This window comes from Symphalangus syndactylus, chromosome 4, assembly GCF_028878055.3.
Source record: "Symphalangus syndactylus isolate Jambi chromosome 4, NHGRI_mSymSyn1-v2.1_pri, whole genome shotgun sequence".
Classification (NCBI taxonomy): Eukaryota; Metazoa; Chordata; class Mammalia; order Primates; family Hylobatidae; genus Symphalangus; species Symphalangus syndactylus.
This window is the reverse complement of record NC_072426.2, coordinates 125,662,411-125,685,174: the sequence shown is the minus strand read 5'-3', so window position 1 is coordinate 125,685,174 and position 22,764 is coordinate 125,662,411. Positions and strand designations below refer to the sequence as shown.

The 22,764-nt window shown below is 33.9% G+C and overlaps 1 protein-coding gene across 9 annotated transcripts in view; it reads left to right on the top strand.

Annotated features, from left to right (window-relative positions):
* FBXW7 (F-box and WD repeat domain containing 7) overlaps nucleotides 1–22,764 on the top strand; it is a 216,166-nt gene that overhangs the window by 166,190 nt on the left and 27,212 nt on the right. For 8 of the 9 annotated variants that reach the window (XM_055276133.2, XM_055276130.2, XM_063638276.1 and 5 more), the window contains one exon: nucleotides 20,635–20,717. In XM_055276133.2, the coding sequence (XP_055132108.1) occupies nucleotides 20,635–20,717 (83 nt within the window). Of the gene's footprint in view, nucleotides 1–16,564; nucleotides 18,311–20,634; nucleotides 20,718–22,764 lie in introns of those variants that run through there. The other variant, XM_055276135.2, reaches the window with a different exon arrangement.

Here is a 22,764-nt window from a genome sequence, read left to right as displayed (position 1 = left end):
TCATATAATGATGGGAAAATCTGTTTTGAGGATTTGAGAAAATTTATGGTAATGTTGAATGGAATTTTCTTAAATTTCTTCTCCTTTGCTAGTCTTGAACATGAAAATTGAAACTTATGAGCTATTTAATTACATTTTTATGTGTGGGTGATTTCATATAGTTCACTTGGGAACAATTTCAGCTTAAACAGCTTTTCAATAATCCATAGAAATCTCTGCATTATCACTTTAGATTTTAAAATGTCATTGTTGCTACTAATATGAACATGTAGGGGCAGTATAGTACTGTTTTTGTAAATCTTGTCTGAATTTGTGAGTTTTAAAAATCTGTGTTACTGTTAGAAGTTTGTTCTTCTCTAAGATAACATAACTATATCTTGCTTTTTTAAAGGATGGTTGGTACTACTTCATTAAGTTGGAACTATTCTTTCAGTTCATGTTCTTACATGTATTATACAAAATCTCTTATATTATGAAAGCTCTTGGCCCTGATTTATATTTGAAGTCAAGGAATATGTTTGGTTAAAAGGAAAAATGCATTTTTATTGTCTGACAATAAAAATGAGAATAAATGGATTCATAAAAATCTGAAAATACCAAGATGAGTGCAGTTTTGCCCTTACTCTGTGTCATCTTTTCAAAATGAATGTTTATGAGAATTTTTACAGTCTTAATTTTTCAATGTGACAAGTGAACAAAACTGAGATTACCGAACAGTCTTATTTTTAAGATTCTTTAATTGGTACATCTTTTTTTCAGTGTCAAAATGGTTAAGGTTATTACAAACTTTATTACAAAATATAGTAACTTTTCCCCCGACTTAATATTTAAAAGAAGACAACTGAGCAGTTATCTCTTCCATCTATGTATTCACTTTATTCAGTACCTCCTATGAGCCACAGACTGCTTTAGGCATTTAAAGTACAACAGTGAACAAAACATCCCAGCCATCACCCTTGTGGAGTTCATATCAGAAAAGCAGAGTGCCTAAGAGGGCGGATTATAGAGTCAGTTGGACCTGGGTTTAAGTTCTTTGCTCTACCACTTACTAAGCCTCATCTGTGAAATGGAGCTAATAGTAGTACCTTTTACAGAGGATTGTTGTAAGTATAAAATGAAATAACCCGTGGAAAGCATGGTTATGTACAAGAGTTCTGTAACTATTATGAAGCCCTCATAAGACATTTTTAGATGTGTTGGTAAAATTTATAATTAATTCTCCTGATGTAATAGTACTTATGATAGAGATTTTGAGTATTTTTTTCATTTTTAGTTTCTTCAAGTGGTGAAAGAAGATGCACAGCATAAATTTTGAATAATTTTTCTTAAACAGTTTCCTGAGTGACTTTTAATCTTCTCTGAGTGGAAAGATACTGTGCATAAAAAGTTAATGTGATTTGGTTCTACTTACATTATGTAGATTCATTCAGTGCGACTATCATATATGTAAAATTTAACCCCATTATGTCTCCCTACATGAAGAAAATCATATGTGACATCTTGGTATTTTGTTTGGAGATTCTCAGATTTTCAGAATAAATGTGTTGGTTTCAAATGTCATTAAATTGGAATTTTTAAAATCCCTATATAAGAATTAAAGATACATTTTATTGATTTACATAGTATGTTAGCTGCTAAAATGTCTAGTATATAGTTTCCATTATAATTTTAAGTTCTGACACCATTTTCCTACTGAAGCCCCCGAAATTTGGTAATTAAGAAATGGAACATACTTTTTAACAAATTTGAAAACTGTCTTGTCAAAATGGTACCTGATATATCATTACTACATAAGAATTGAGACTTAAAACATTTAAAGAACTGATTCACAAATTTTAACAAAAGTACCTAGAAATAGACCTTTCTTTAGTACCCTGTGCTTCTCTTGGTTCTTGTTATTTCTGCATTATACAGAAATTCCATATTTAACACACACGCATGCATCCCCACACACGGGCATCCCACACACATAGAAATAAAATTCTAACCACCCCCTACCTCTATTTAATAGCTTATCAGCTATGTTCATGCTACAACTGCTTCATTGAAGGGAAGTGCTGTTCTGCTGTTTTCATATTAGCTTTGTTATCATGCAGTATTTTTCAGCTGCTCATGCTCATTACCATACAGCTGGTATGTAGAGAAGAGAAGGTAACAGGCAGAAGTTGTACTGTCTACAAGAATAAGAAGCTCTCTTGCAGATGGGGTGCTGGCAGATGGGGCATGTGTTTGAACAGGTTTTACTAATAACAGAGTGCATTAAAAATCATTCTGAGAAAGTCTAAGGTCAGTGCCATGAATTCAGAGCTTGAGAGGTTGTTCAGCTTTTTTGTAGACCTTTTTAGAATGTTAATCGACTCTTACAAAAAAAAAAAAGTAATAAATGGCAAACCGTACCTCCTCCAAAAAAAACTTACCAGTTTTTTTTCTTCTTTGTTATATTAGTATGTTTTTTCTTTAGTATAATTTTAAAAGCATTAATACTGTCACCTAATATCTCTCATCAACTTGTGTTGTCGTAGTCTTAAATATATTTACTTAAAATGTCCACATCTATATACAAAAGTGTAGATGCTTTGTGAAAATGGTAATAACATTCTTCAGTTTCTGTATATTAGAATATTTATTAGAAAGTGAAAACTGAAGATTTAGATGTCAATATGTATAGTGTTGACTGCGTTGAAGATTAAGTCGAGGAATATTTTATCTGCATTCAAAGTTAGAAGTGAATGAATGGTATGCCCAGAAATGTATATCTATTGTTAAAAATATTTCTTGCATATTTTGCATATTCACAAAACCAAAGTGAATGAAATATAATTAAAATAACCATTATTTTTATTAGAGTATTTTAGTGGGATCTTAGTTTTTTTGGCCCTTTTTTATTAACTAGTGTTTCTTGATACATCCTCTCTCAATGGGAGATGCTGATGAAAAGCACCTGAAGCAAAATAAAGCTAGGCAATTTTGTGTAACATATGTAGTATTCAATTTAATTTTAAAGGAAATAGAACTTGTTGTTTTCATAGAGATTAAAATATGTGAATATATATAAAATATGAAATATATACAAGTATAGCTAGTTTTTTTTATACTTTAAGTTCTAGGGTACATGTGCACAACGTGCAGCTTTGTTACATATGTATACATGTGCCATGTTGGTTTGCTGCACCCATTAACTTGTCATTTACATTAGATATTTCTCCTAGTGCTATCCTTTCCCCATCCCCCCACCCCACGACAGGCCCCAGTGCGTGATGTTCCCCGCCCTGTGTCCAAATGTTCTCATTGTTCAGTTCCCACCTATGAGTGAGAACATGCGGTGTTTGGTTTTCTGTCCTTGTGATAGTTTGCTCAGAGTGATGGTTTCCAGCTTCATCCATGTCCCTACAAAGGACATGAACTCATCGTTTTTTGTGGCTGCATAGTGTTCCATGATGTATATTTGCCACATTTTCTTAATTCAGTCTATCATTGATGGACATTTGGGCTGGTTGCTAGTCTTTGCTATTGTGAATAGTGTTGCAATAAACATACGTGTGCATGTGTCTTTATTGTAGCATGATTTATAATCCTTTGGGTATATACCCAGTAATGGGATTGCGGGTCAAATGGTATTTCTAGTTCTAGATCCTTGAAGAATTGCCACACTGTCTTCCACAATGGTTGAACTAGTTTATAGTCCCACCAACAGTGTAAAAGAGTTCCTATTTCTCCACATCCTCTCCAGCACCTGTTGTTTCCTGACTTTTTAATGATTGCCCTTCTAACTGGTGTGAGATGGTATCTCGTGGTTTTGATTTGCATTTAGTTTTTTTTTTTTTTTTTGGTTTCTTTTTTCTTTTCTTTTTTTTTTATTATTATACTTTAGGTTTTAGGGTACATGTGCACAATGTGCAGGTTTGTTACATATGTATCCATGTGCCATGTTGTTTTGCTGCACCCATTAACTCGTCATTTAGCATTTGGTATATCTCCTAATGCTGTCCCTCCCCCCTCCTCCCACCCCACAACATTCCCCGGAGTGTGATGTTCCCCTTCCTGTGTCCATGAGTTCTCATGTTCAATTCCTACCTAGGAGTGAGAACATGCGGTGTTTGGTTTTGGAACCAACCCAAATGTCCAACAACGATAGACTGGATTAAGAAAATGTGGCACATATACACCATGGAATACTATGCAGCCATAAAAAATGATGAGCTCATGTCCTTTGTAGGGACATGGCTGAAACTGGAAAACATCATTCTCAGTAAACTATCGCAAGGACAAAAAACCAAACACTGCGTTTAGTTTTTAAAGCTAGTATAAGTTACAACACTTTTGGCAACTCAGAAACTCATGCTTCAGATTTCTTGTCAGTAAAATGGAGGTACAAAATATTGTCTGTGAAGTTAATAACTATGAATAAATAAAGTGATTTAAATGAGATCTGTGAGAAGTGGTGTACTTTAACAAGCATTACTAAAACTGTGTATTCCTTTTAATAGTGAAAGTTTAGGTTCTGTTGGGTATTTTAAAGGTACAGAAGTCCTAAACTGTGAAGTTGCATTTTTATTGCACATCAAACTTATTTTCTTCCAATTTAATTTGTATTTGGACTGTATGATAAATATCTAGAAATGCTTTTATGACTTTTCCCTGAGGGGGAATATATTAATTATTATAAACAATAGTATAATTATAAAATGATAAGCCTGTAAAATGTATTGTTCACCTACATCATCATTTCTTATTTAGAAAATTATGAGTTTTTAAAATTGTGTTAAAAATTAATGGTTTTCTGTTGTTATTTCTGTAGCTCTACCATTGTTGATTAGAGTATGTCTTATGTTGCTAATTATCTCATATACATATTTTTTATTGGTATCCTACTATATGCAGGAACTATGTGAGGAGCTGAGATACAACAAGAATCAAAACAGAATCAAAATACTGCCCTCATGGAACTTACAGTCTATTGGAGAAGACAGACAAATATTTAATGTGCTCACACTGTAACAGAGTGTTGGCTTCAAGCACTGGGAAATCAGAGATAGCCTGTATACAGATAATTCACATATTTTCATCTCCAACCCAGACCTTTCTTCTGGGCCAGAACCAGTTGGAGCATGAGATTTAGATACCCGGTTATCTCCAAGATATCTCAAGATCCTCCTCACCCTGGCCCCCAGAAAACAAAAACAACCAACTAACCCAGTCCTTGTTATCCAATCGCAGAAGTGAGAAAACAGGTGTTATCTTTGATACCTTCCTCTTTTTTACTTGCCATGCATGACCCATCTGTTACTATCCTATCAGTTTGATGTCCTAAATGTCTCTTAACTGCCTACTCCTATGCATCTCTGTTTCTACCTAGCTAATCAAAGCCATCATTATCTCTTGCCTGGTCTAGTGGAATAACTTCCTCACACAGTCTCTCCACATCTACTCTCAATCACTGCCATTTTATTTTCAACATTACACTTTGAATGATTTTTTCAAGAAATACATCTGATTATATCTTTTTCTTAACTAATATCCAGCATTAGCTTTTCATTACTCTTACGGTAAAACCCAAAATCCTTTGAGGTCTTGGGTAATCTGTCCCTTGTCTACTTCTTCAGCCTCATCTTCCACCTGCCATCCTACCTCTGTTCAGTGTCCTCTAGCTATAGGTGGTTGCCCCTCCCTGCCCCGAACCTAGCTCAGTCATTCATTCAGAGAGAAGATGCCTTCTCTGAACCCACAGACTAGATGGAAACTTCAACATTCTTAACACTCTTCGAACACTGCAGCATTTACCACAGTTGCAGTTTTGCTTTGTTTTGTCTCATTATCTTGCCCACTATGCTGTGAACTCCAGCCATGAAACAGACACAAGACTTAGTTTAGCTTATGTTAGGCAACTAAGTAACTATTATATTGAATGAATGAGAGTGTCTGTGGCAGACTAAAATAACCATATAAATCTGCATGTGTTGTAATTATGTATCCTAGGTAGAATATAATTATAGAGATACTTGAGACAATAAAGTGTAGGATAGAATCACAGAGATACATACGTATCAATACAGATGTTCACTGCTAGGAATGATAACCACACATGGATCAAATGGACAATTACTAAAGATGGATTGGCTCTTTAAAAAAGGCCTTATGTAATGAAGTTAAGAAACAGGGCCCACATGATAGCCACATATTGAAAAGCATGTGCTCTATGTATTCAGATGGAAAATCCTGTGTATGTGTTACTACTTGGTTAGTAAGTCAAGTATTTTTAGGCTATGTACTAGAAAAATTTTCAATGAAGAAGTCATAGTCCCTTATGAAGTGTATTTGGGTTTGAGTAATCAACAAAGAGCATTTGAAGCAGTTTCTTTTGTAAATATTATGATTCATAACTTTTGCCAGCTTTCCATAGGGTTCAAATCATTTTGGTAAGGGGGAAAAAACCTAGTACCTTCGTTGAAAGGACAGTCCAATGGAGATCCTTTGATGTTTGTGTTTTCACCTCTCTTTTATTTCATATTTTAGGGAAATAAAGCATAGGACATGAAGGAAGGAGAGTAAGACATAGAAGTCCTGAGAGGGTTTGGGAAAAGGAAGCAAAATCCATTTGTTGTTGTGTTTCTTCCAGTATGCCCACTGATGACTGCCTGGCCTCAATATAATGTCACAGATTATAAGAGCAGTTCTTAACCAAGCGGAGCCACTGGCAGTAGTGTATTAACTTGTTGTCAAGCTGCTCCTGGTGAATTCCCAGAAATAAAGTGTATCACCGTACACAATTAGCTGCATAGTCTGTCTCTTCTTTCTGCAAGTCTGCAGTGGCTCTAGTGTGGATTTCATATTCACCTCACACTTTTGCATACTGAAATAGCTAAGAAAACATCTTAGAGATATTTAAACTGCCAATATTTCTTGCTTTGTATATAGAGAACCCTATTTTTATTTTTTTGTAAACTGAAGACCAAGGCTTCCTTAGGTTCAAATCCCATGTACCTTAAGTGACCTTGGGGTCACTTAAAACTCTGTGCCTCTTTCCTCATCTGTAAAATAGAGATAATAATAGTACCTTCTGCAGAAAGTTGTTAAACCGTTTCATTGAATTAATATAAGAAAAACACCTAGGAAGGGTGCCTGACATGTAGTGAGTTTCCTTTCCTGTATACATTGTATTCTTAAGAAAACATCTTTTTGAAAAGGAGTTGCTTATTTAAACTGGAATAAAGTTTGCAGCATCTTTGATAGTGGGCGCTGAAAGAGCATTCAGGTCAGTTTAAAATCTAGTGTTTATTTTTCTTTTATACATTTGTTTTAAAATATTGCCATGTGTGTTTCTTGAAAATATTATCTCTTCCTCTTCTAGTTGTATATATTGTCATACAGATTAAGCAGTTTCACTTATTAGTCAAATGGATTTGTCATTTTTTATTGACTTGTCTGCCCTTCCCTCCTGGGTTGGGAGTGCTTTCGGGATAGATACTACATCTTGCTCAGTTTTGCATCTGTTTTGCTTAGTGCTTGGCTTTTAGTAACCCTGGACAAATATTTCTAAAATGTGGTAGATTAGATCTAAAAATATCACATTTGAATCACTGCTTAATTTTTTCTCCCTCTTAGTGTTTAGAAAATGGAGAATCATATGACTCAGGATTCATTTGGATGAGACTGATAATACAATGGAATTTGGAGTTAGAGGCTCACACGAATTGCTGTCAGTCACTAGCTTTTTCTGTGCTACCTGTATATAATAAACAAATATTGTGAATCTCACAAAGTTAAAGTCTGAAATAAATGGATTGGTAGGGGGTAAATTACATCTTAGTCTAACAAAATCGTTTATTGCAATGGTTTAATAAAAGTCAGGTGACTAAAAATATCTTAGAAAATACCACTTAATTTTAATCTTTGCTGTTTATGTTGTGATCATGATGATTAACATACCTCTATCTTCTCTTGAAAACTATTCCAAGTTCTTGTTTTTTTTCTTTTTTTTTTTTTTTTTGTGAGAGAGCCTCACTCTGTTGCCCAGGCTGCAGTGCAGTGGCACAATCTGGGCTCACTGCATCCTCTGCCTCCCGGGTTTGAGCAATTCTCTGCCTCAGCCTCCCAAGTAGCTGGGATTACAGGCGCCCACCACCATGCCTGGCTAATTTTTTTTGTATTTTCAGTAGAGATGGGGTTTCCCCATCTTGACCAGGCTGATCTTGAACTCCTGACCTTGTGATCCACCTGCCTCGGCCTCCCAAAGTGCTGGGATTACAGGCATGAGCCACTGCGCCCGGCCCTAAGTTCTTTTTTAATATGCTGTGTTGTCTGTTGATGGAATAACTTTAAAGGAAAGGTTTAAAATGAAGAACGTAATGTGTGTGTGTCTTCTTTATCTCATGAACTAAAAAATATTGGAATTTTAAGATTACACTAAAGTTCAGCATCCTTTTGCTAGCTTTGAATTTATATTCTTTTGAGTAGATTTAGACTATTCCTCATAGGATTTTTTCATATTGTATAATTATGAACATACATTGACTCATAAACTTAGATTTTACGAAATCTAAGATTTAGCTTTAAAAAGTGGTCTCAATTTACCATGTAGCAGTTCGTAACAGACCACAGCTATATGCACTTGTTCAGATCCAGAGCAGTTCTTAATTTTAGTTATAATTCATAATTGTTTAGTAGTCATCATTCCATCATTACATACCATGCCTTCATGCAACTGGTGGGAAACTTACAATATTCATTCCACATAAAGGAGTTTTTAGAATCATGTATTAAATGTGATAAGCTTTCTTTTTTCTTTTCTTTTTTCTGTTCTGTTCTTTTTTTTTGAGGTGGAGTCTAGCTCTGTCTCCCAGGCTGGAGTGCAGTGTTGCGATCTCAGCTGACTGCATCCTCCACCTCCCTAGTTCAAGCAATTCTCCTGCCTTAGCCGCCTGAGTAGCTGGGATTACAGGTGCGCACCACCATACCCAGCTAATTTTTGTATTTTTAGTAGAGTCGGGGTTTCACTCTGTTGGCCAGGCTGGTCTCGACCTCAAGTGATCCACCCGCCTCGGCCTCCCAAAATGCTGGGATTACAGGCGTGAGCCACCACGCCTGGCAAAAGTTAGTTTTCAAACATTTGGAGGTCTCAAGTATTTATAGGTAAATATTTTTTAAATCATGTGCTAAAATAAATTTTAAGAAAGTGAATCTGTAAATAAAATATTTCTATGAGAAGAATGTTGACGAGATAGCAAAGTGCTTCTAACTATCAGTCTTACAATTCACTGCACATAAAAGACAAATATACATTAGATACCTTTTCAAGTTAAGTTGTCTTGAAAATGTACTGAACCTTCAGTCTTTTGGAATCTCCTAAACAGGTAGGGAATCATGTATTTGCTAGTCATAGAATTCTTGATTTTTTTTTAAAGCAAATAATGCAATTTGTTAAAGTATATATATGTATATAGGAATTGCTTTAAAATTTAAATTAATGTTTTAAAAATGAATAGAATCCTCTTTTTAAAATGTACTGGGGGCCTGATTACTATGTTCTTTCCTACTCACTTGACAGCCGTGTCAAACACTTGAGTACTTAAAGAACTAGCAAGCTACATAAAAACAAAGAATTGATTAAAGATCACCATGAGACACACTTTCTAGAGCAAGAACCCAGTGTTGTTTTTGTTTCTCACTGGCCTAGCACCAAAACAAAACAGGTACTCAATGAATATTTTTGAATTAGTGAAATCAGTTCACAGACTTTGATTCATAACTAGAGTTTTAAAAGATTGGTTCAAGTTATGACTTGTCATTTTGAATTCTTCCGGAAAATTAGTAAGATGCTTGATGAGAAGAGATGCCTATGTTTTAAAAAGTGCAGTAAGTATGAATCTGGACTTTCTGTATCTGCCAGCCAAATGTTGGCTGGCATTTTAATTATATATATTTAATATGTTTTAATATATTTTTCTAGGCTTTTCTCTATGCATACACAGTGCACACGCACATAAAATATATGCTTTTTTTTCAAAAGGACTGTACCTTATATTGTGTTACGGAATCTCACATACCTTCTAGTTTTACAGTCACCCTTCTATAGTCACCTAGCTCTGTACATGATGAACAGTTTCTGAGACTTCAAAATGCTCTATAGTAAAGTCTGTTCTTTAGAAAGGAGGCTTTGAGTCTGGGGGCCAGACAGTAGGGGTGTGGGGAGAACAGGCTGGGGTAGAACAAGATGAAAATGTTCTTAGTGAGCTATACCTTTTTGAATAGGAGAGGTTCTTTCAGCCACATGTTGGCAAGAATCGGTGAATTGTGTACTCACCTGTTGCCCCGAGTAACTTTTTGGATTGTTTTTTCGTTAACTTTTTCTGGGAATATACAATTTCAGTGAATGTTTTCTACACTATTTTCCTACGCCATATATTCAGGAGTACAACTTGCTTGTATGTATGATTTCTAGTGTGAATGCCTGTTCAAACAGAAAGTCCCCTTGTTTGTCAGTGTTCACTAAAATAAAAAGTCAACAGTCTTCATACCCACACAGTCAAGTTCTCCTAGTACAGAAAGACACATAATGCCCTAAAATGGAATGATGAGTCATGGCAGGAAGTATTTTGAAGAAATTTAACAATATGTTAAATAACATTTTAACTCTAGTATTAAATGTTTCAATTAGGAGAAATATTGCATCACATGGGTTATCCCCTAATGAACCTTGTAAGACCAGTGACTAGAAGTCTAATAGACGCTGTTAATCCTGCAAGTTAATAATAGTCGTATTTCCATTTACATCTCAGGTCCACAGGTGATCATTTCCTTCTTCCCTCTCAACACTTACCAAACTTCTGTTTTTTAAACACAGAAGCAAGACCATGTCGTTTATGAACTCTCAGACTATTAAAATAACTTCTCCATTTTCTGACCCACTCCACCCAATTTGGCAATTGACATGTAGTCCAGTATTGCTTTCTATTTGTTTCTTGTCTTTGTGGGGTTTTTTGTTTTTTGAGACTGAGTTCTGCTCTTTTTGCCCAGGCTAGAGTGCAACGGCATGATCTCAGCTCACTGCAACTTCCGCCTTCCGGGTTCAAGCGATTCTCCTGCCTCACCTGTCTTCGTGGTTTTTGTTTTTGTTTTGTTTTGTTTTTGGTAGTTTTTGTTTGTTTGTTTTTGAGAAAGAGTCTTGCCTTATCACCCAGGCTGGGGTAGAGTGCTGTGATCATAGCTCACTGCAACCTCAAACGATCCTCCTGCCCCAGCCTCTCAAGTAGCTAGGGCTACAGGTGCACACTACCATGCCCAGGTAATTTTTTTTCATTATTTCTAGAAATGGGGTCTTGCTATATTGCCCAGGCTGGTCTTGAACTTGTAGCCTCAAATGATCCTCCTGCCTCGGCCTCCCGAAGCTCTGGGATTACAGGTGTGAGCCACCACACCCAGCCTCATTTCTTATCTTGTCACCTGGATTTTAAGTATCTTGTGGGAGGAAGGTAATTGCAATGTTTTTGTTTGCCCTTGGTAGCATTTCGCAGATATTGGGATATAGGAGGTGACTTATTTCTCAATTGATTGTTTTTTTAACCTAAAATTTTCTCTCAGTTTCTGTCACCTTTCCCCCATCAGCAGGCCTTTGCCTCAGATTTCCCAGATGTAGTAGAAGCATAGTTATATGGACCTAAAATAATGATTCAATAAACTGAATAATCAAGATTTACTTGTAGTTTACATACATACTTATTTGCAAAATGTAACACTTTTTTCTTCTTTAGCAATGTCTCGTGTTTTAGCTTAACTTGAGCTACCATATATCTAATGGAAATCAGTAAGAATTATTGATCTTGGGACCAGAGACCAAGGTTCTAAATATAGCTAGCTGTTTAAGCCTGAGCAAGACACTTAATTCTGTACCTACTTTTCTCACCTGTTAAATACAGCTACCATTTCTAGGGTATCTGTTATGTGCTAGGCATTTTCTGTGTCCTCACAGTGACTCTGTAGTTTAGGTGGGTAAATCATTACTGTTTTATAAAAAGAGAAAACTGAAACTTGTAAAGGTCAAGTAACCACCTGACATTACACTCTGGTAATGGCAAAACTTGCGCTTAAATCCAGGTTTCTCTGGTTCCATTGCTTGTGTTCATTCCACAAACAAAGAGGAATTAGATGACATCCAAAATCACTCTATGGCTTCCTGCTGTTAATGTTTTTTGCTGATTTAGTAGCTACACCTTTTTTTTTTTTTTTTTTTAGTCTTTAGCTCTCTTTTCAAAACTTTTTTTATCATGACTAATCACTAATTTAGGAAATTAATCCCAGAATTTTAAACAGTTCTTGAAATGAATACAAGATTAATGTATCACACCTATGGAAAATTCTTCTCAAGTCAGGCAAATATATTTGAAAATCACAAACAGCAGCAATAAATATGGATTTGTGTAAAGAAAGCAGAAGAGTGAATAGGGTTTAGGCCTTGTATTGAGGGGAATTTGATTTCATTCTTTCTCCATGTTAAATTCTTTCCTGGGTCATATTTGTGGTTTCATTTTTCTTGAAGTCACACTTACATTTTATACTTTTTTTCCATGATATCTGTCTGTCTTTACTGAAGGTATTACTATAAGAAATTCACAATAAAATTTTGAGAGGAAACTTATGAATTCCAAATGCTTATTGGTAGTTTATTTTGGATTTTAAGCATGAAAGATTCATTGCTTTCTGGATAAATCAGTAAACTCCAGGGTGACTTGCTAACTTTGTTGTCAAATTATTGCACTGATGCCGGCTGTCTATGAAAAAGTAGAGGATGTTGACTTAGTATTAGTCTGACAGCTCTGTAACAATATAAATTTTAGAGGAGTGAATAAAACCCCCATATTATTTTCTTCTGTGGCTGGCATAAATAGAACTCTTAACTTGCATTATTGGGTACAAATTATGTATGTATGTATATTTATATATTTGTAGATAAATACATTTGTGCATGTGTCCATCAGGTGACTAATTTGGCCCAATCTGACGGAATGAAAAAACTTACACTGTTTGAACTAACACTGCAGTTGATTTGTGTCAAGTCATCAGAGGCTGTGTCTTTGTAAGGAGAGTTTTAAATAGCTTAAACTTCAAGAATTAAAACTTCTGGCCGGGCACGGTGGCTTACCCCTGTAATCCCAGCACCTTGGGAGGCTGAGGCAGGCGGATTACTTGAGGCCAGGAGTTCAAGACTAGCCTGGCCAACATGGTGAAACCCCATCTCTACTAAAAATAGAAAAATTAGTGGGGTGTGGTGGCGCATGACTGTAATCCCAGCTACTTGGGAGGCTGAGTCATGAGAATCTCTTGAACTCAGGAACTCAGGAAGTGGAGGTTGCAATGAGCCAAGATTGCGCCACTGTACTCTAGCGTGGGCAACAGAGTAAGACTCTGTCTTTAAAAAGAAAAAAAAACTACTACTTCTGTAATTATATTAAAATTTATTTAAAATCAGTCAGCTATAACATTTTGATTTGCAGCTTGATTTACAGAGGTTTGGATTATATATATTATTATAAACATCCCCTTACCCCCAAAAAATAAGTTTAAGTAAAGTAAGATTATCCATTACAATGTTTAGTGTTTGGGATTTTTTTCTAAGGCACTAGTGTCACAGTATTTGTTTACTTAGATGGTAGTTTTGAACTAAAGCTGGCTCATCTTGTTTTATTTTACATGTTCTCAAAAATTTTTTAGAACTAATTTCAGTTGAGTTCTAACAGTCAGATGTTTGTGTGTATTACATTACACTGTGCTCTTGTGTTAATTGACTATATTTCCAACGGAGAAAAAACAAAGTTTCAGTTAATGTATATAATATGCCGTGCCCAACACAAAGTAGGTGCTAAACAAATGCTTACTGAATGAATAAATGTGGAAAATTGTTTATTGGTCAATACTGCCACCTATTTGTGTTAGTGAAAATGTAAATGCTGGGCATATGTACTATTCCAATTGATATCTGTAATAGAACAGGTTTATTAGTTTGCCAGTTTTAATAAGCAAACCTTTTAATAAGCAGTCACATCCCAGAAAGTTAATGACAGTGAGTTAGTGAAATTTCAAAGTATTTCAGTCTCAAGATGCTTGGCATTCCTTTCATTGATGTTGAAATTTTGAACTGTCTGTAATTTTGAACTGTCTGTAATCTAAATTCTGCGCTCAGGGCAAGACAGCTAACTGTGGTGGTTTCCTAGTCCTTTCCAGAGTGCAAAGTGTTGTCATGATAATAATAAAATCACTGACATAGGAATATAAACACATTCTCCTACTATTATAAAATGGAAGTGTATTTTTAAATGTTAGCAAGGTAATGAAAAGAACTAATAGTATTCATAGTATTTTCCACTAATTATAAACTTTTTAGTTGAGCTAAACTTTTTAGTACTGATTGTAATATATGTTTAAGCTTTAGAAAAATAATGCTGTGGTTTATGATATTTGCTTGTATGGCCAATTCAAAAATATTGATTATTTGTTTTGTATCATTTTCTGGATGCCCTAGAAATAAATTTGAGTAAGAATTTATTTCTAATTCTTTAGGGATGAGATAGGGGAATCTTTAGGGAGGAGATAGGGGAGAAAGATGTATAAAAATAATGACAATGAACTATGATAACTGCAGTAATAGAACTATATATAAGACGGAAATAATGAACTCTTGAGAGTCAAGGTGAGGTAAAGTACTCTATTAACTACTTCATCCTTTATGTTGACATTATGTATAAAGGTAAGTATTTCTCTGAAGATACATGATTCACTTAAGACCATTTGTTTATAATTTTCTCACTGTATGTACACTATTTTTTCTTTCTCCTTACAGCCACAACTTGCCCTTCTAAAAACTTAAGTCATCCCAATTATTTGCTCAGAGAGAGCCATTTCTCTGGTAGGAGCTCACAGGTTAATGATTCTATGGCATCATTCCCCAGAGGCAAAGATATCTTCATATATTTGTGCTGTTTTTTTTTCCTCGTTACTGCTAACTTCTATGCTAGCACACTAGTTCCACTTCTACACCTAGCACAGTGGATTTGTGATGAGATGAGCATTGGGTCTGAGTTAGCAGATGGATTTTATTCCAGGACCTTATTGTTGGTCATTCCCTTTGCTAATGGAATTTCAATAATGCTTCTAGGTTGTCAGTCAACACAAGAATTAATTTTTTATAGAATGGGAGAAATGATTGCCTAGCTGAAATTACATGAAAATTTACTTTATTGTAATGAAAATATATTTAATACAGTGAAATAGTAATTCTAAAAATATAGATGACAAACATAAGCATTTTCTTAGCTGTTTGGTTGACTAACTTAGCTATTTGGTTTCTTAGCTATTTGGTTGACCTTCTTTCCTGTGAACTTACTACTTAATATTTTAGTGTAAGGCATAAAATACTTAAAAAAAACTTATTTAACAGAGATAATAGACTGATCTGAAGTTTAAAATGTTTCTTGTCACAGAGATAAGATAGATAAATACAGACACAAACCCATAAAAATTTTTAAATATTACTAAAAACTTAAATCTGAATAAAGTTTCAAACTATATTTTAGCCAAGAGTGGTATAAATAGAAATGAGTGATTTTATTTGCTTTGTTCATATTTGGATTATGATGACAGTAATATAATAGATCACAGTTTTCATTGATAGTACGTCAGAGAATGTTGAAAATCATTTTTATTCTGTTAATTTGAAATTCAGAGGCTTGGTTGACTAGTTTTGCTTGACAGATTCTTCACAGTTCAAATTAGCATCATAAGATATTAGGGAGAATTGTTTAAATACTTGGGAAGACAAGGTCTTCATTAGTACTTATAAACGTACGCATTTCTCACTTAAAGGATAAATAATAAAAATCATTCCCAAGTGGGAACCATGGTAGATGGAGGATATGTGGTAGTAGAAAGACTTCTCAGTGTAGACTTTTTTGTATATCATTTTGATGTTTGAAGCATACCAACCTGGTAGTAAAACATGGATCTACAGGACAGTACCCACATATAAACAATATTTGTAGGGAACAGGTTTTCCTGTAACTCACAGCCCTAAATAGAAGCCATATAACCATGGGAGCAGTCCTTTGAATATACAAAGTTAAGAGATATTTTCTTTAGGTTTTGAGACAGTATCCCCTACTTCATTAAAGTTGGTCTCTTCTTAACTGAGTAGATTTAATTTGAAAAGGTTAGTTCAACTAGAAATAGGACATGATTTCAATTGAAGCCAAAGTATACACTATTATAGCACTAGTATTACACCTGTCTTATGAAAAGCTTGTTACCGCTGACAAATTCTGGATGAAATTTCAGATGTTCTCATAGCCCAGAACATTGAGGAAAATCAGCTTTTTTTCCCCTTTCCTAAATCTTGAGTCCTCAGAACTTCTAACAAAAGGGTTTATGGGTCCATTCCTAACAATTAGATTTTTTTGTTTTCTTGCTTCTCTTCGAAGTGAGATTATTTAGATAACTAACTTCTGCTGAGTACATATACATATTGTTCCTGAGGGTAAGAATTAATTTAAGAGCCAGGTAGGAGATTTTTTTTTAAGATAAGTAGACAGTAGAATATAATTTCTAGAAGACTCAAGATGTACATCTTCGTAAAATTTTACGTTATTTTATTTTCATTTGTTTTAAAGTAAAAGATGTTGCATTGACGTAATGTCTTAGTTATAAAGGTAAACATTTTTATTTTTAAAATTATGATACTACTTTATGCAGTATTTAGAACCATTTTACTAAAGAAAGCCATTTACCACCATAGCAGAGAGTATTAAAATGTTAGTAAGTCCAAATGGTTGTTTTGTTTTGTTTTTCTGGAGAAACTTCGAATAGTGGTAACTAAAGGCACACAATTTACTTGTAATAAAGAACACTAATGGGGAGGGTAGGAGTAAATTAACTAGAACCTTAATAATGGGCTTTTCTAGTTCAAGGAATCTTATAATTGTCCCTGAAGCTAGTTGTGAAGGAAGTTGTAAGATGAAATATCTAGATTTGTGTAGTAGTCATTCCAGGAAAAATGTTGCCTTCTGGCAAACTTTGGCACCTTTATTATGTAAAATGCCTTTTTAATGATAAGCAATACAGATTGTCAAAATAATTTTGGAGATAGAAGTCCAGTGCCTCCTGTTTACTCCAGATTAAATTAGCAAATAAAAGTGAGCCTCTCCAGCGAGCACAGTGTTTGCTCTTTTGGGGATAAAATAGCCTTTTGGCCAAACTTTACACACTTAGGTAGTACTAGTTTGTTAATCTTAAAAAGATATTCTCATGATTAGTCAGAATTGATGAAGTGTATGGCAATTTTCCTGAAAATTACTGTGTTTTAAAGGATTGAAATGGAAAAGCATAGGGAATGTTTTTATTAAATCAATACCAAAATATGCAGGTTGAAATATAACTTAGATTACATAATTTCTGCAAATGCTGTCGGCTCCAAACCAGTTTACTTTATTGTCAGTCAACCCCAAAGAATATTAATTTCTGTTTTTGGGATTGCCTGTTTTGTACCATCCAAGCTACTTGAAAAATCTGATTAGTCTGTGCCAAGACTACGGTAGGGTGACAGTGAAAATAGCATGCTTTGCCTCTGTTGAGGGGGACCGTATGAAAATATATCCTATTTTCAAAATGTTTCTGAAAAGACTTATTTGTGGAAATGTTCCTTGCTATTTAAAACTCTTCAAAAATGCAGGTTTTACAAAATACAAAAATAACCTCCTGAAAGTTTGAAAGGGGAGAGGGGGCTGTCGTGTGGGGGCGGTCTCTGCTGCCCACATCCTCCCTCTGTTCAGTGCGTTGTGTGCTTACGGGTTCCCTGGAGCGGATCACCATATAATTGATGTGCAGTCTGCATTGCTGAATCCTGGACTGCACCATTCTGTGTTCAAGGGAAGATGTAATCTGATCCCTCTGCTGCTGAGGGAGGAATCTGTTCAGTCAAGGCTTTGACAGGGCATAGTCTCCTCCAATAATCTTCTCCGTTCTCTCTCATTATTCCCTCGAGTTCTTCTCAGTCAAGCTGCATGTATGTATGTGTGTCCCGAGAAGCGGTTTGTTACTGAGCTGCATTTGCCTTTACTGTGGAGTTTTGTTGCCGGTTCTGCTCCCTAATCTTCCTTTTCTGACGTGCCCGAGCATGTCCACATTAGAATCTGTGACATACCTACCTGAAAAAGGTTTATATTGTCAGAGACTGCCAAGCAGCCGGACACACGGGGGCACAGAATCACTGAAGGGGAAAAATACAGAAAATATGGGTTTCTACGGCACATTAAAAATGATTTTTTACAAAGTAAGTAATCTATTTTCTTCCTATGCTATGTGATTGTGTGTGTATGCCTGCCTGAGAAGGAAAATCTGTATCATCAGAGATGGCTGCAGTATCCTCTAATTTTGGTGGGTGGCTGGATGTCTGGTATTCTGTTTTATATCATGAATGTAAGCAAATAATGGAAAGACTGTGAGATGGAAAAAGCTTTAAATTTAAGATAAAATGTATATTTTAATCTGAGAATTTTTCACTAAAAATATATTCAGACTTTAGAAATGTAGCTCCGTTAAATGCTGACCTGGAAATACTCTATCCTTAGTTGGCTTTTAGTGAACCTTTTGCCTTCAATTTTTCTATACCTTGTATATAGTTTTTCTTTTTTCATTAGTTGACTCTTTAAAAGTATAGAATCATGAGACTATTTGCGATTTATATTTAAAGAGATGTTTACTTTCAGTACCCTTCAAAAATTCCGGAATTAATTTTTGGTTCTGAAGTCAGTATTTTCAGCAAACAGTACAGTATTCAAAAGAACTTCTATAGTCATATAGAAGGTGTTTTCCTTTATAAAATATTTTTAAAATAAAATCCTTTCTCAGTGGTTTCCTTGATATACATTTTGGGCATGTTTATTCATTGAAGGATTTCTAAGATGGAAATAAAGTTTGCTTTTAGTGGCAAATGGTATTTGCACCAATGTTTTTTACAAGGTATCCTGGGAAGTTCTGAAAGCCAGTATTACAAACTTAATTAGAATAAATATCAAAGTTTCTCCTAATTACGAAGATAAGAATTTGTGGAAGTTATCAAAAAACGATTTTAACATAGTCTGTACTGACTGACCTTCCTGATGGATTCATTTGCATGTATGTATATATATATATATCTATAAATTATATACATGGAAACACGTGGCTACCTATATACTTCAGCTTTTATATTTATATTTGCTTTTTAATAAAATTATTTGGAGAAAGAAAATAATGGTTTCTGAGAGGAATCACTTTAAAACAATTTGTAATGAGTACAGAAACTTCTGAAGGGAAGAAACCAGCCAGATCAATTCCATTTCTTTCCAGTAGGTATGTCATGAACTAAGGTATAAATTGTAGATGAGCTTGTTATACTCTCACCTCTAGCCCCTAATATCGGAAGATCATCCCAGTATTTTAGAAAGCTCTTCGTGATGACAAAAACATGGCCTTTATCATTCAGTGGGGCTCTAAAACATTTTTAGTCTCTTTAGTATTTATATTGTATCATGCTGTCTTATGATGTTACCATGTAAGGCAAGGGGTAGGAAAATAAGGCTGCTGCAAAGCAAGGATTTTTACCTACTTATAAACATGAGGATAGCTCTCTATCACTTTGGAGTGTTTTTCGTCCTATAACTTGCAGTAATACAGTGATTAATTAGTGGACACAAATCTTAAAAAGGAGTTGTTGAAATGGAAAAAGTCGAATCTTAACAGATTTTATTTTGTAGTTTTAAAATATACATATAGTCACATAAAAATATTTCAATATTGATGTTGACAAGAAACAATTCTGAATATAGTATAGCATGGCATAATGAAACACCTTAAAATGTAGATTTTGGATACACCTTATAGAGAGGCATAACTGGTTCTTTTAAAACCTTTCTGTTGTTGCTTTTCAAGTTAGAATATTTTGTCCTGAGTATCTGTCAATAGAGCTATATTCTGTATATATATCAATTGACAACTTTTTCCCTCAGTGTTATTATACTATCTCCAGATTTCTCTTATTATTGATTTACTTTTTAAAACTGTCCTTATTGCCCATATTAATTGCTTTATGCCTTACCACTGTTCAAGATTATTTATACTGCTCTTTACCCTTTTATAATGGTATGAGTGTTTAAAATTGAGTTTGTTACTTTCATACTTATTTCTGATTTTATAATTTTGAATTTTATCTGTATTAAAAACATGTTTTTAAAGAAAAATGATTCACGAGGAAGGCACGTTAAATATGATTATTTTCTGTGTGGATTAGCATGAGATTTTTCCGTATGTTGGTTGTTAAATTGGAAAACATGAAAGATATATTACCTCAAGGAATATATATATAATGAATATCAGTTTTCAAATCATCACACAGTGTTCTTCTGGATAAAATATTAGGGGGAAAAATTCACCTTTCCATTGCATTCAGGGTAAAACAAAGTAGAACAAATAGAAGAAACTATGAAACATTTATTTTATATATTTAATTAACATTGTAGGCATATGAAAATTTAAGAATTTAAAATATTAACCATGCTGACTCAAGATTTGATAGACGATTTTTAAAAAATATATCTTGTTTGTTTTACCTTATAGATGAAAAGAAAGTTGGACCATGGTTCTGAGGTCCGCTCTTTTTCATTGGGAAAGAAACCATGCAAAGTCTCAGAATATACAAGGTAATATTAAATATAATGATTGATTATCTCATGATTCTCAGTTTTTTAGAGTTGATTCTGAAAGTGTTTTAGTTTATTCTTGTAGGATAATAATGTTACTAGTATGGTTGACTGTTTAACACATTTTGAGATTACCAGAAATTGAGAACTATATCATTTTAAATAAGAAGAGGAATACCACCTTACTTTATGTTTTGTTACTGATACATTTTGAAGTATGACACAAGCAGAAATTATCTTGTGAACAAAAATTTAAAATTACAATTTTTAAGGATTTCTAAAAAGTAAACCATAAAATATGAATATGAGCCCCTGTGTCTTGTTGCTATAGCAACAGCTGTTCTAGGGTAGACATTTATATATGGAAATTTGAAGATACATTTATTAGCAGTGAAATAAAACAATTACTAACTAAATCTTATTTCATGAAATTAATATGTTAGAAATTTTCTTTTATGGGCTTGGTAGGTCTTAAGTTTTTAACACATACATTTCTATACCAGTAGAATAGTTTCCATAACAACAAAATATAATTGTAATCTTTTTCTACTTCAGTCCCCATTATTTTTGGATTTTACATCAGTGTAAAACTTTTCCCACTCTCACAGTTATTAGGCTAACTTAAGCACGATGTCTATTGCCCAGCCAATTAAAAGTGGCTTTGAATGTCACTTGGAATGTTGTATTTTAAAATTTAAATGACAGAAGTATCTTAGACCTTTTTTTTGATCTTTAAAACAGAATTTTTTGTATAATTGCCAGCTTTTAAAATAAGTGATTGAAAGTTAACAGTAGAAGCCGTAAGAACTTCATGGTTATGACATTTCTTCCTTTCTCTCAAAATATTTCGATTTCGTTATTTTTATTCTATAAGATGCAATAAATTAACATTGCTCAGATATAATTTTTTGTTGAACATTGTTACAGATTGTGCCTCTTACAGAGAAATAGCTTGCTTTTATTTCAGTTGTAAAAAATATTTCTTTCAAATGCTGCTTTATGAAATTTGAAAATCGTCATAATTGGAATAGTCTTACATTCAAAAAGTGAAGAGAGAATACAGAAGAGAAAAATAAAGCTATCACTTATTCAGGAGCTGCTTTTCTGTGTGATTTTTCTTATGTTAACTGTTCCCCTTCCTGTTACTCTTTGCCTTTTGACAGTTTTACTGTGTTTTGGCACTTCCACCAGAGGGTGTGGAGGGATAGAGAGAAGTGAAACCATTCACTTCATTTTGCTTTTCCCTTCTAGTCATGATAAAGTATTTCTTGGATGAGAAATTTGCATTTAATGTTTAACTGTTAATGCTATTTTTTAAATGTGTCAGTCTTCTATTAATATGGCTGATACCAGGACAAAGGTATTATGTTGTTCACTTGTTTTTAAGGCAACTTAGAATAAATAAATGAGTGCTGAATTTTTATTACAGAACACATTTTAGTAAAATTTGTCTTTAGTTGCTCACTTTTTATATTGACAAAGCAACTGAAAAGGCAGAAGTTTTATTTTTAGCCTGTTAATATATAATTTTGTTAAAGCAAAATTAGACCAAACAGCATATTTATTTCCATGTTTTTTTGGAGACTCTCGGTTAGGAAGGTATATATTTGATATTTTGTGATATTTTTGACAGATTTGCTAATAAGATAAAACTATGATTTTTCCATCAAAAATTTGTTATAAACACATCCTATTTTATTTTGGAGAAAAAGAAAATAGAACTTACCTTTGAATTTGAAAGAAGAAAAGATAGATTTAATTGTTAAATGTTAAAGATTGTCTTTGATTTATACTATCAGAGGATTTAAAGGGAGTACATAAGAAGACTTTTCTGTAAAATCTGGTGATTGAGATACATTTTTTAACAAAATAATGCTGGATAGAAAAAAAAGCTGGAGGAGTTGTTTCATTAGTAATTTATCAGAGTTTGATTGTTAATTATTATGATGCAATTTGTAAGTGTTCTTTGAATTTAAAAGAGTCAACATAGCTCAATGAGTTGAGTGAGAATTTCTTTTCAAATATAATTTCGTTAAACCAGACCTTC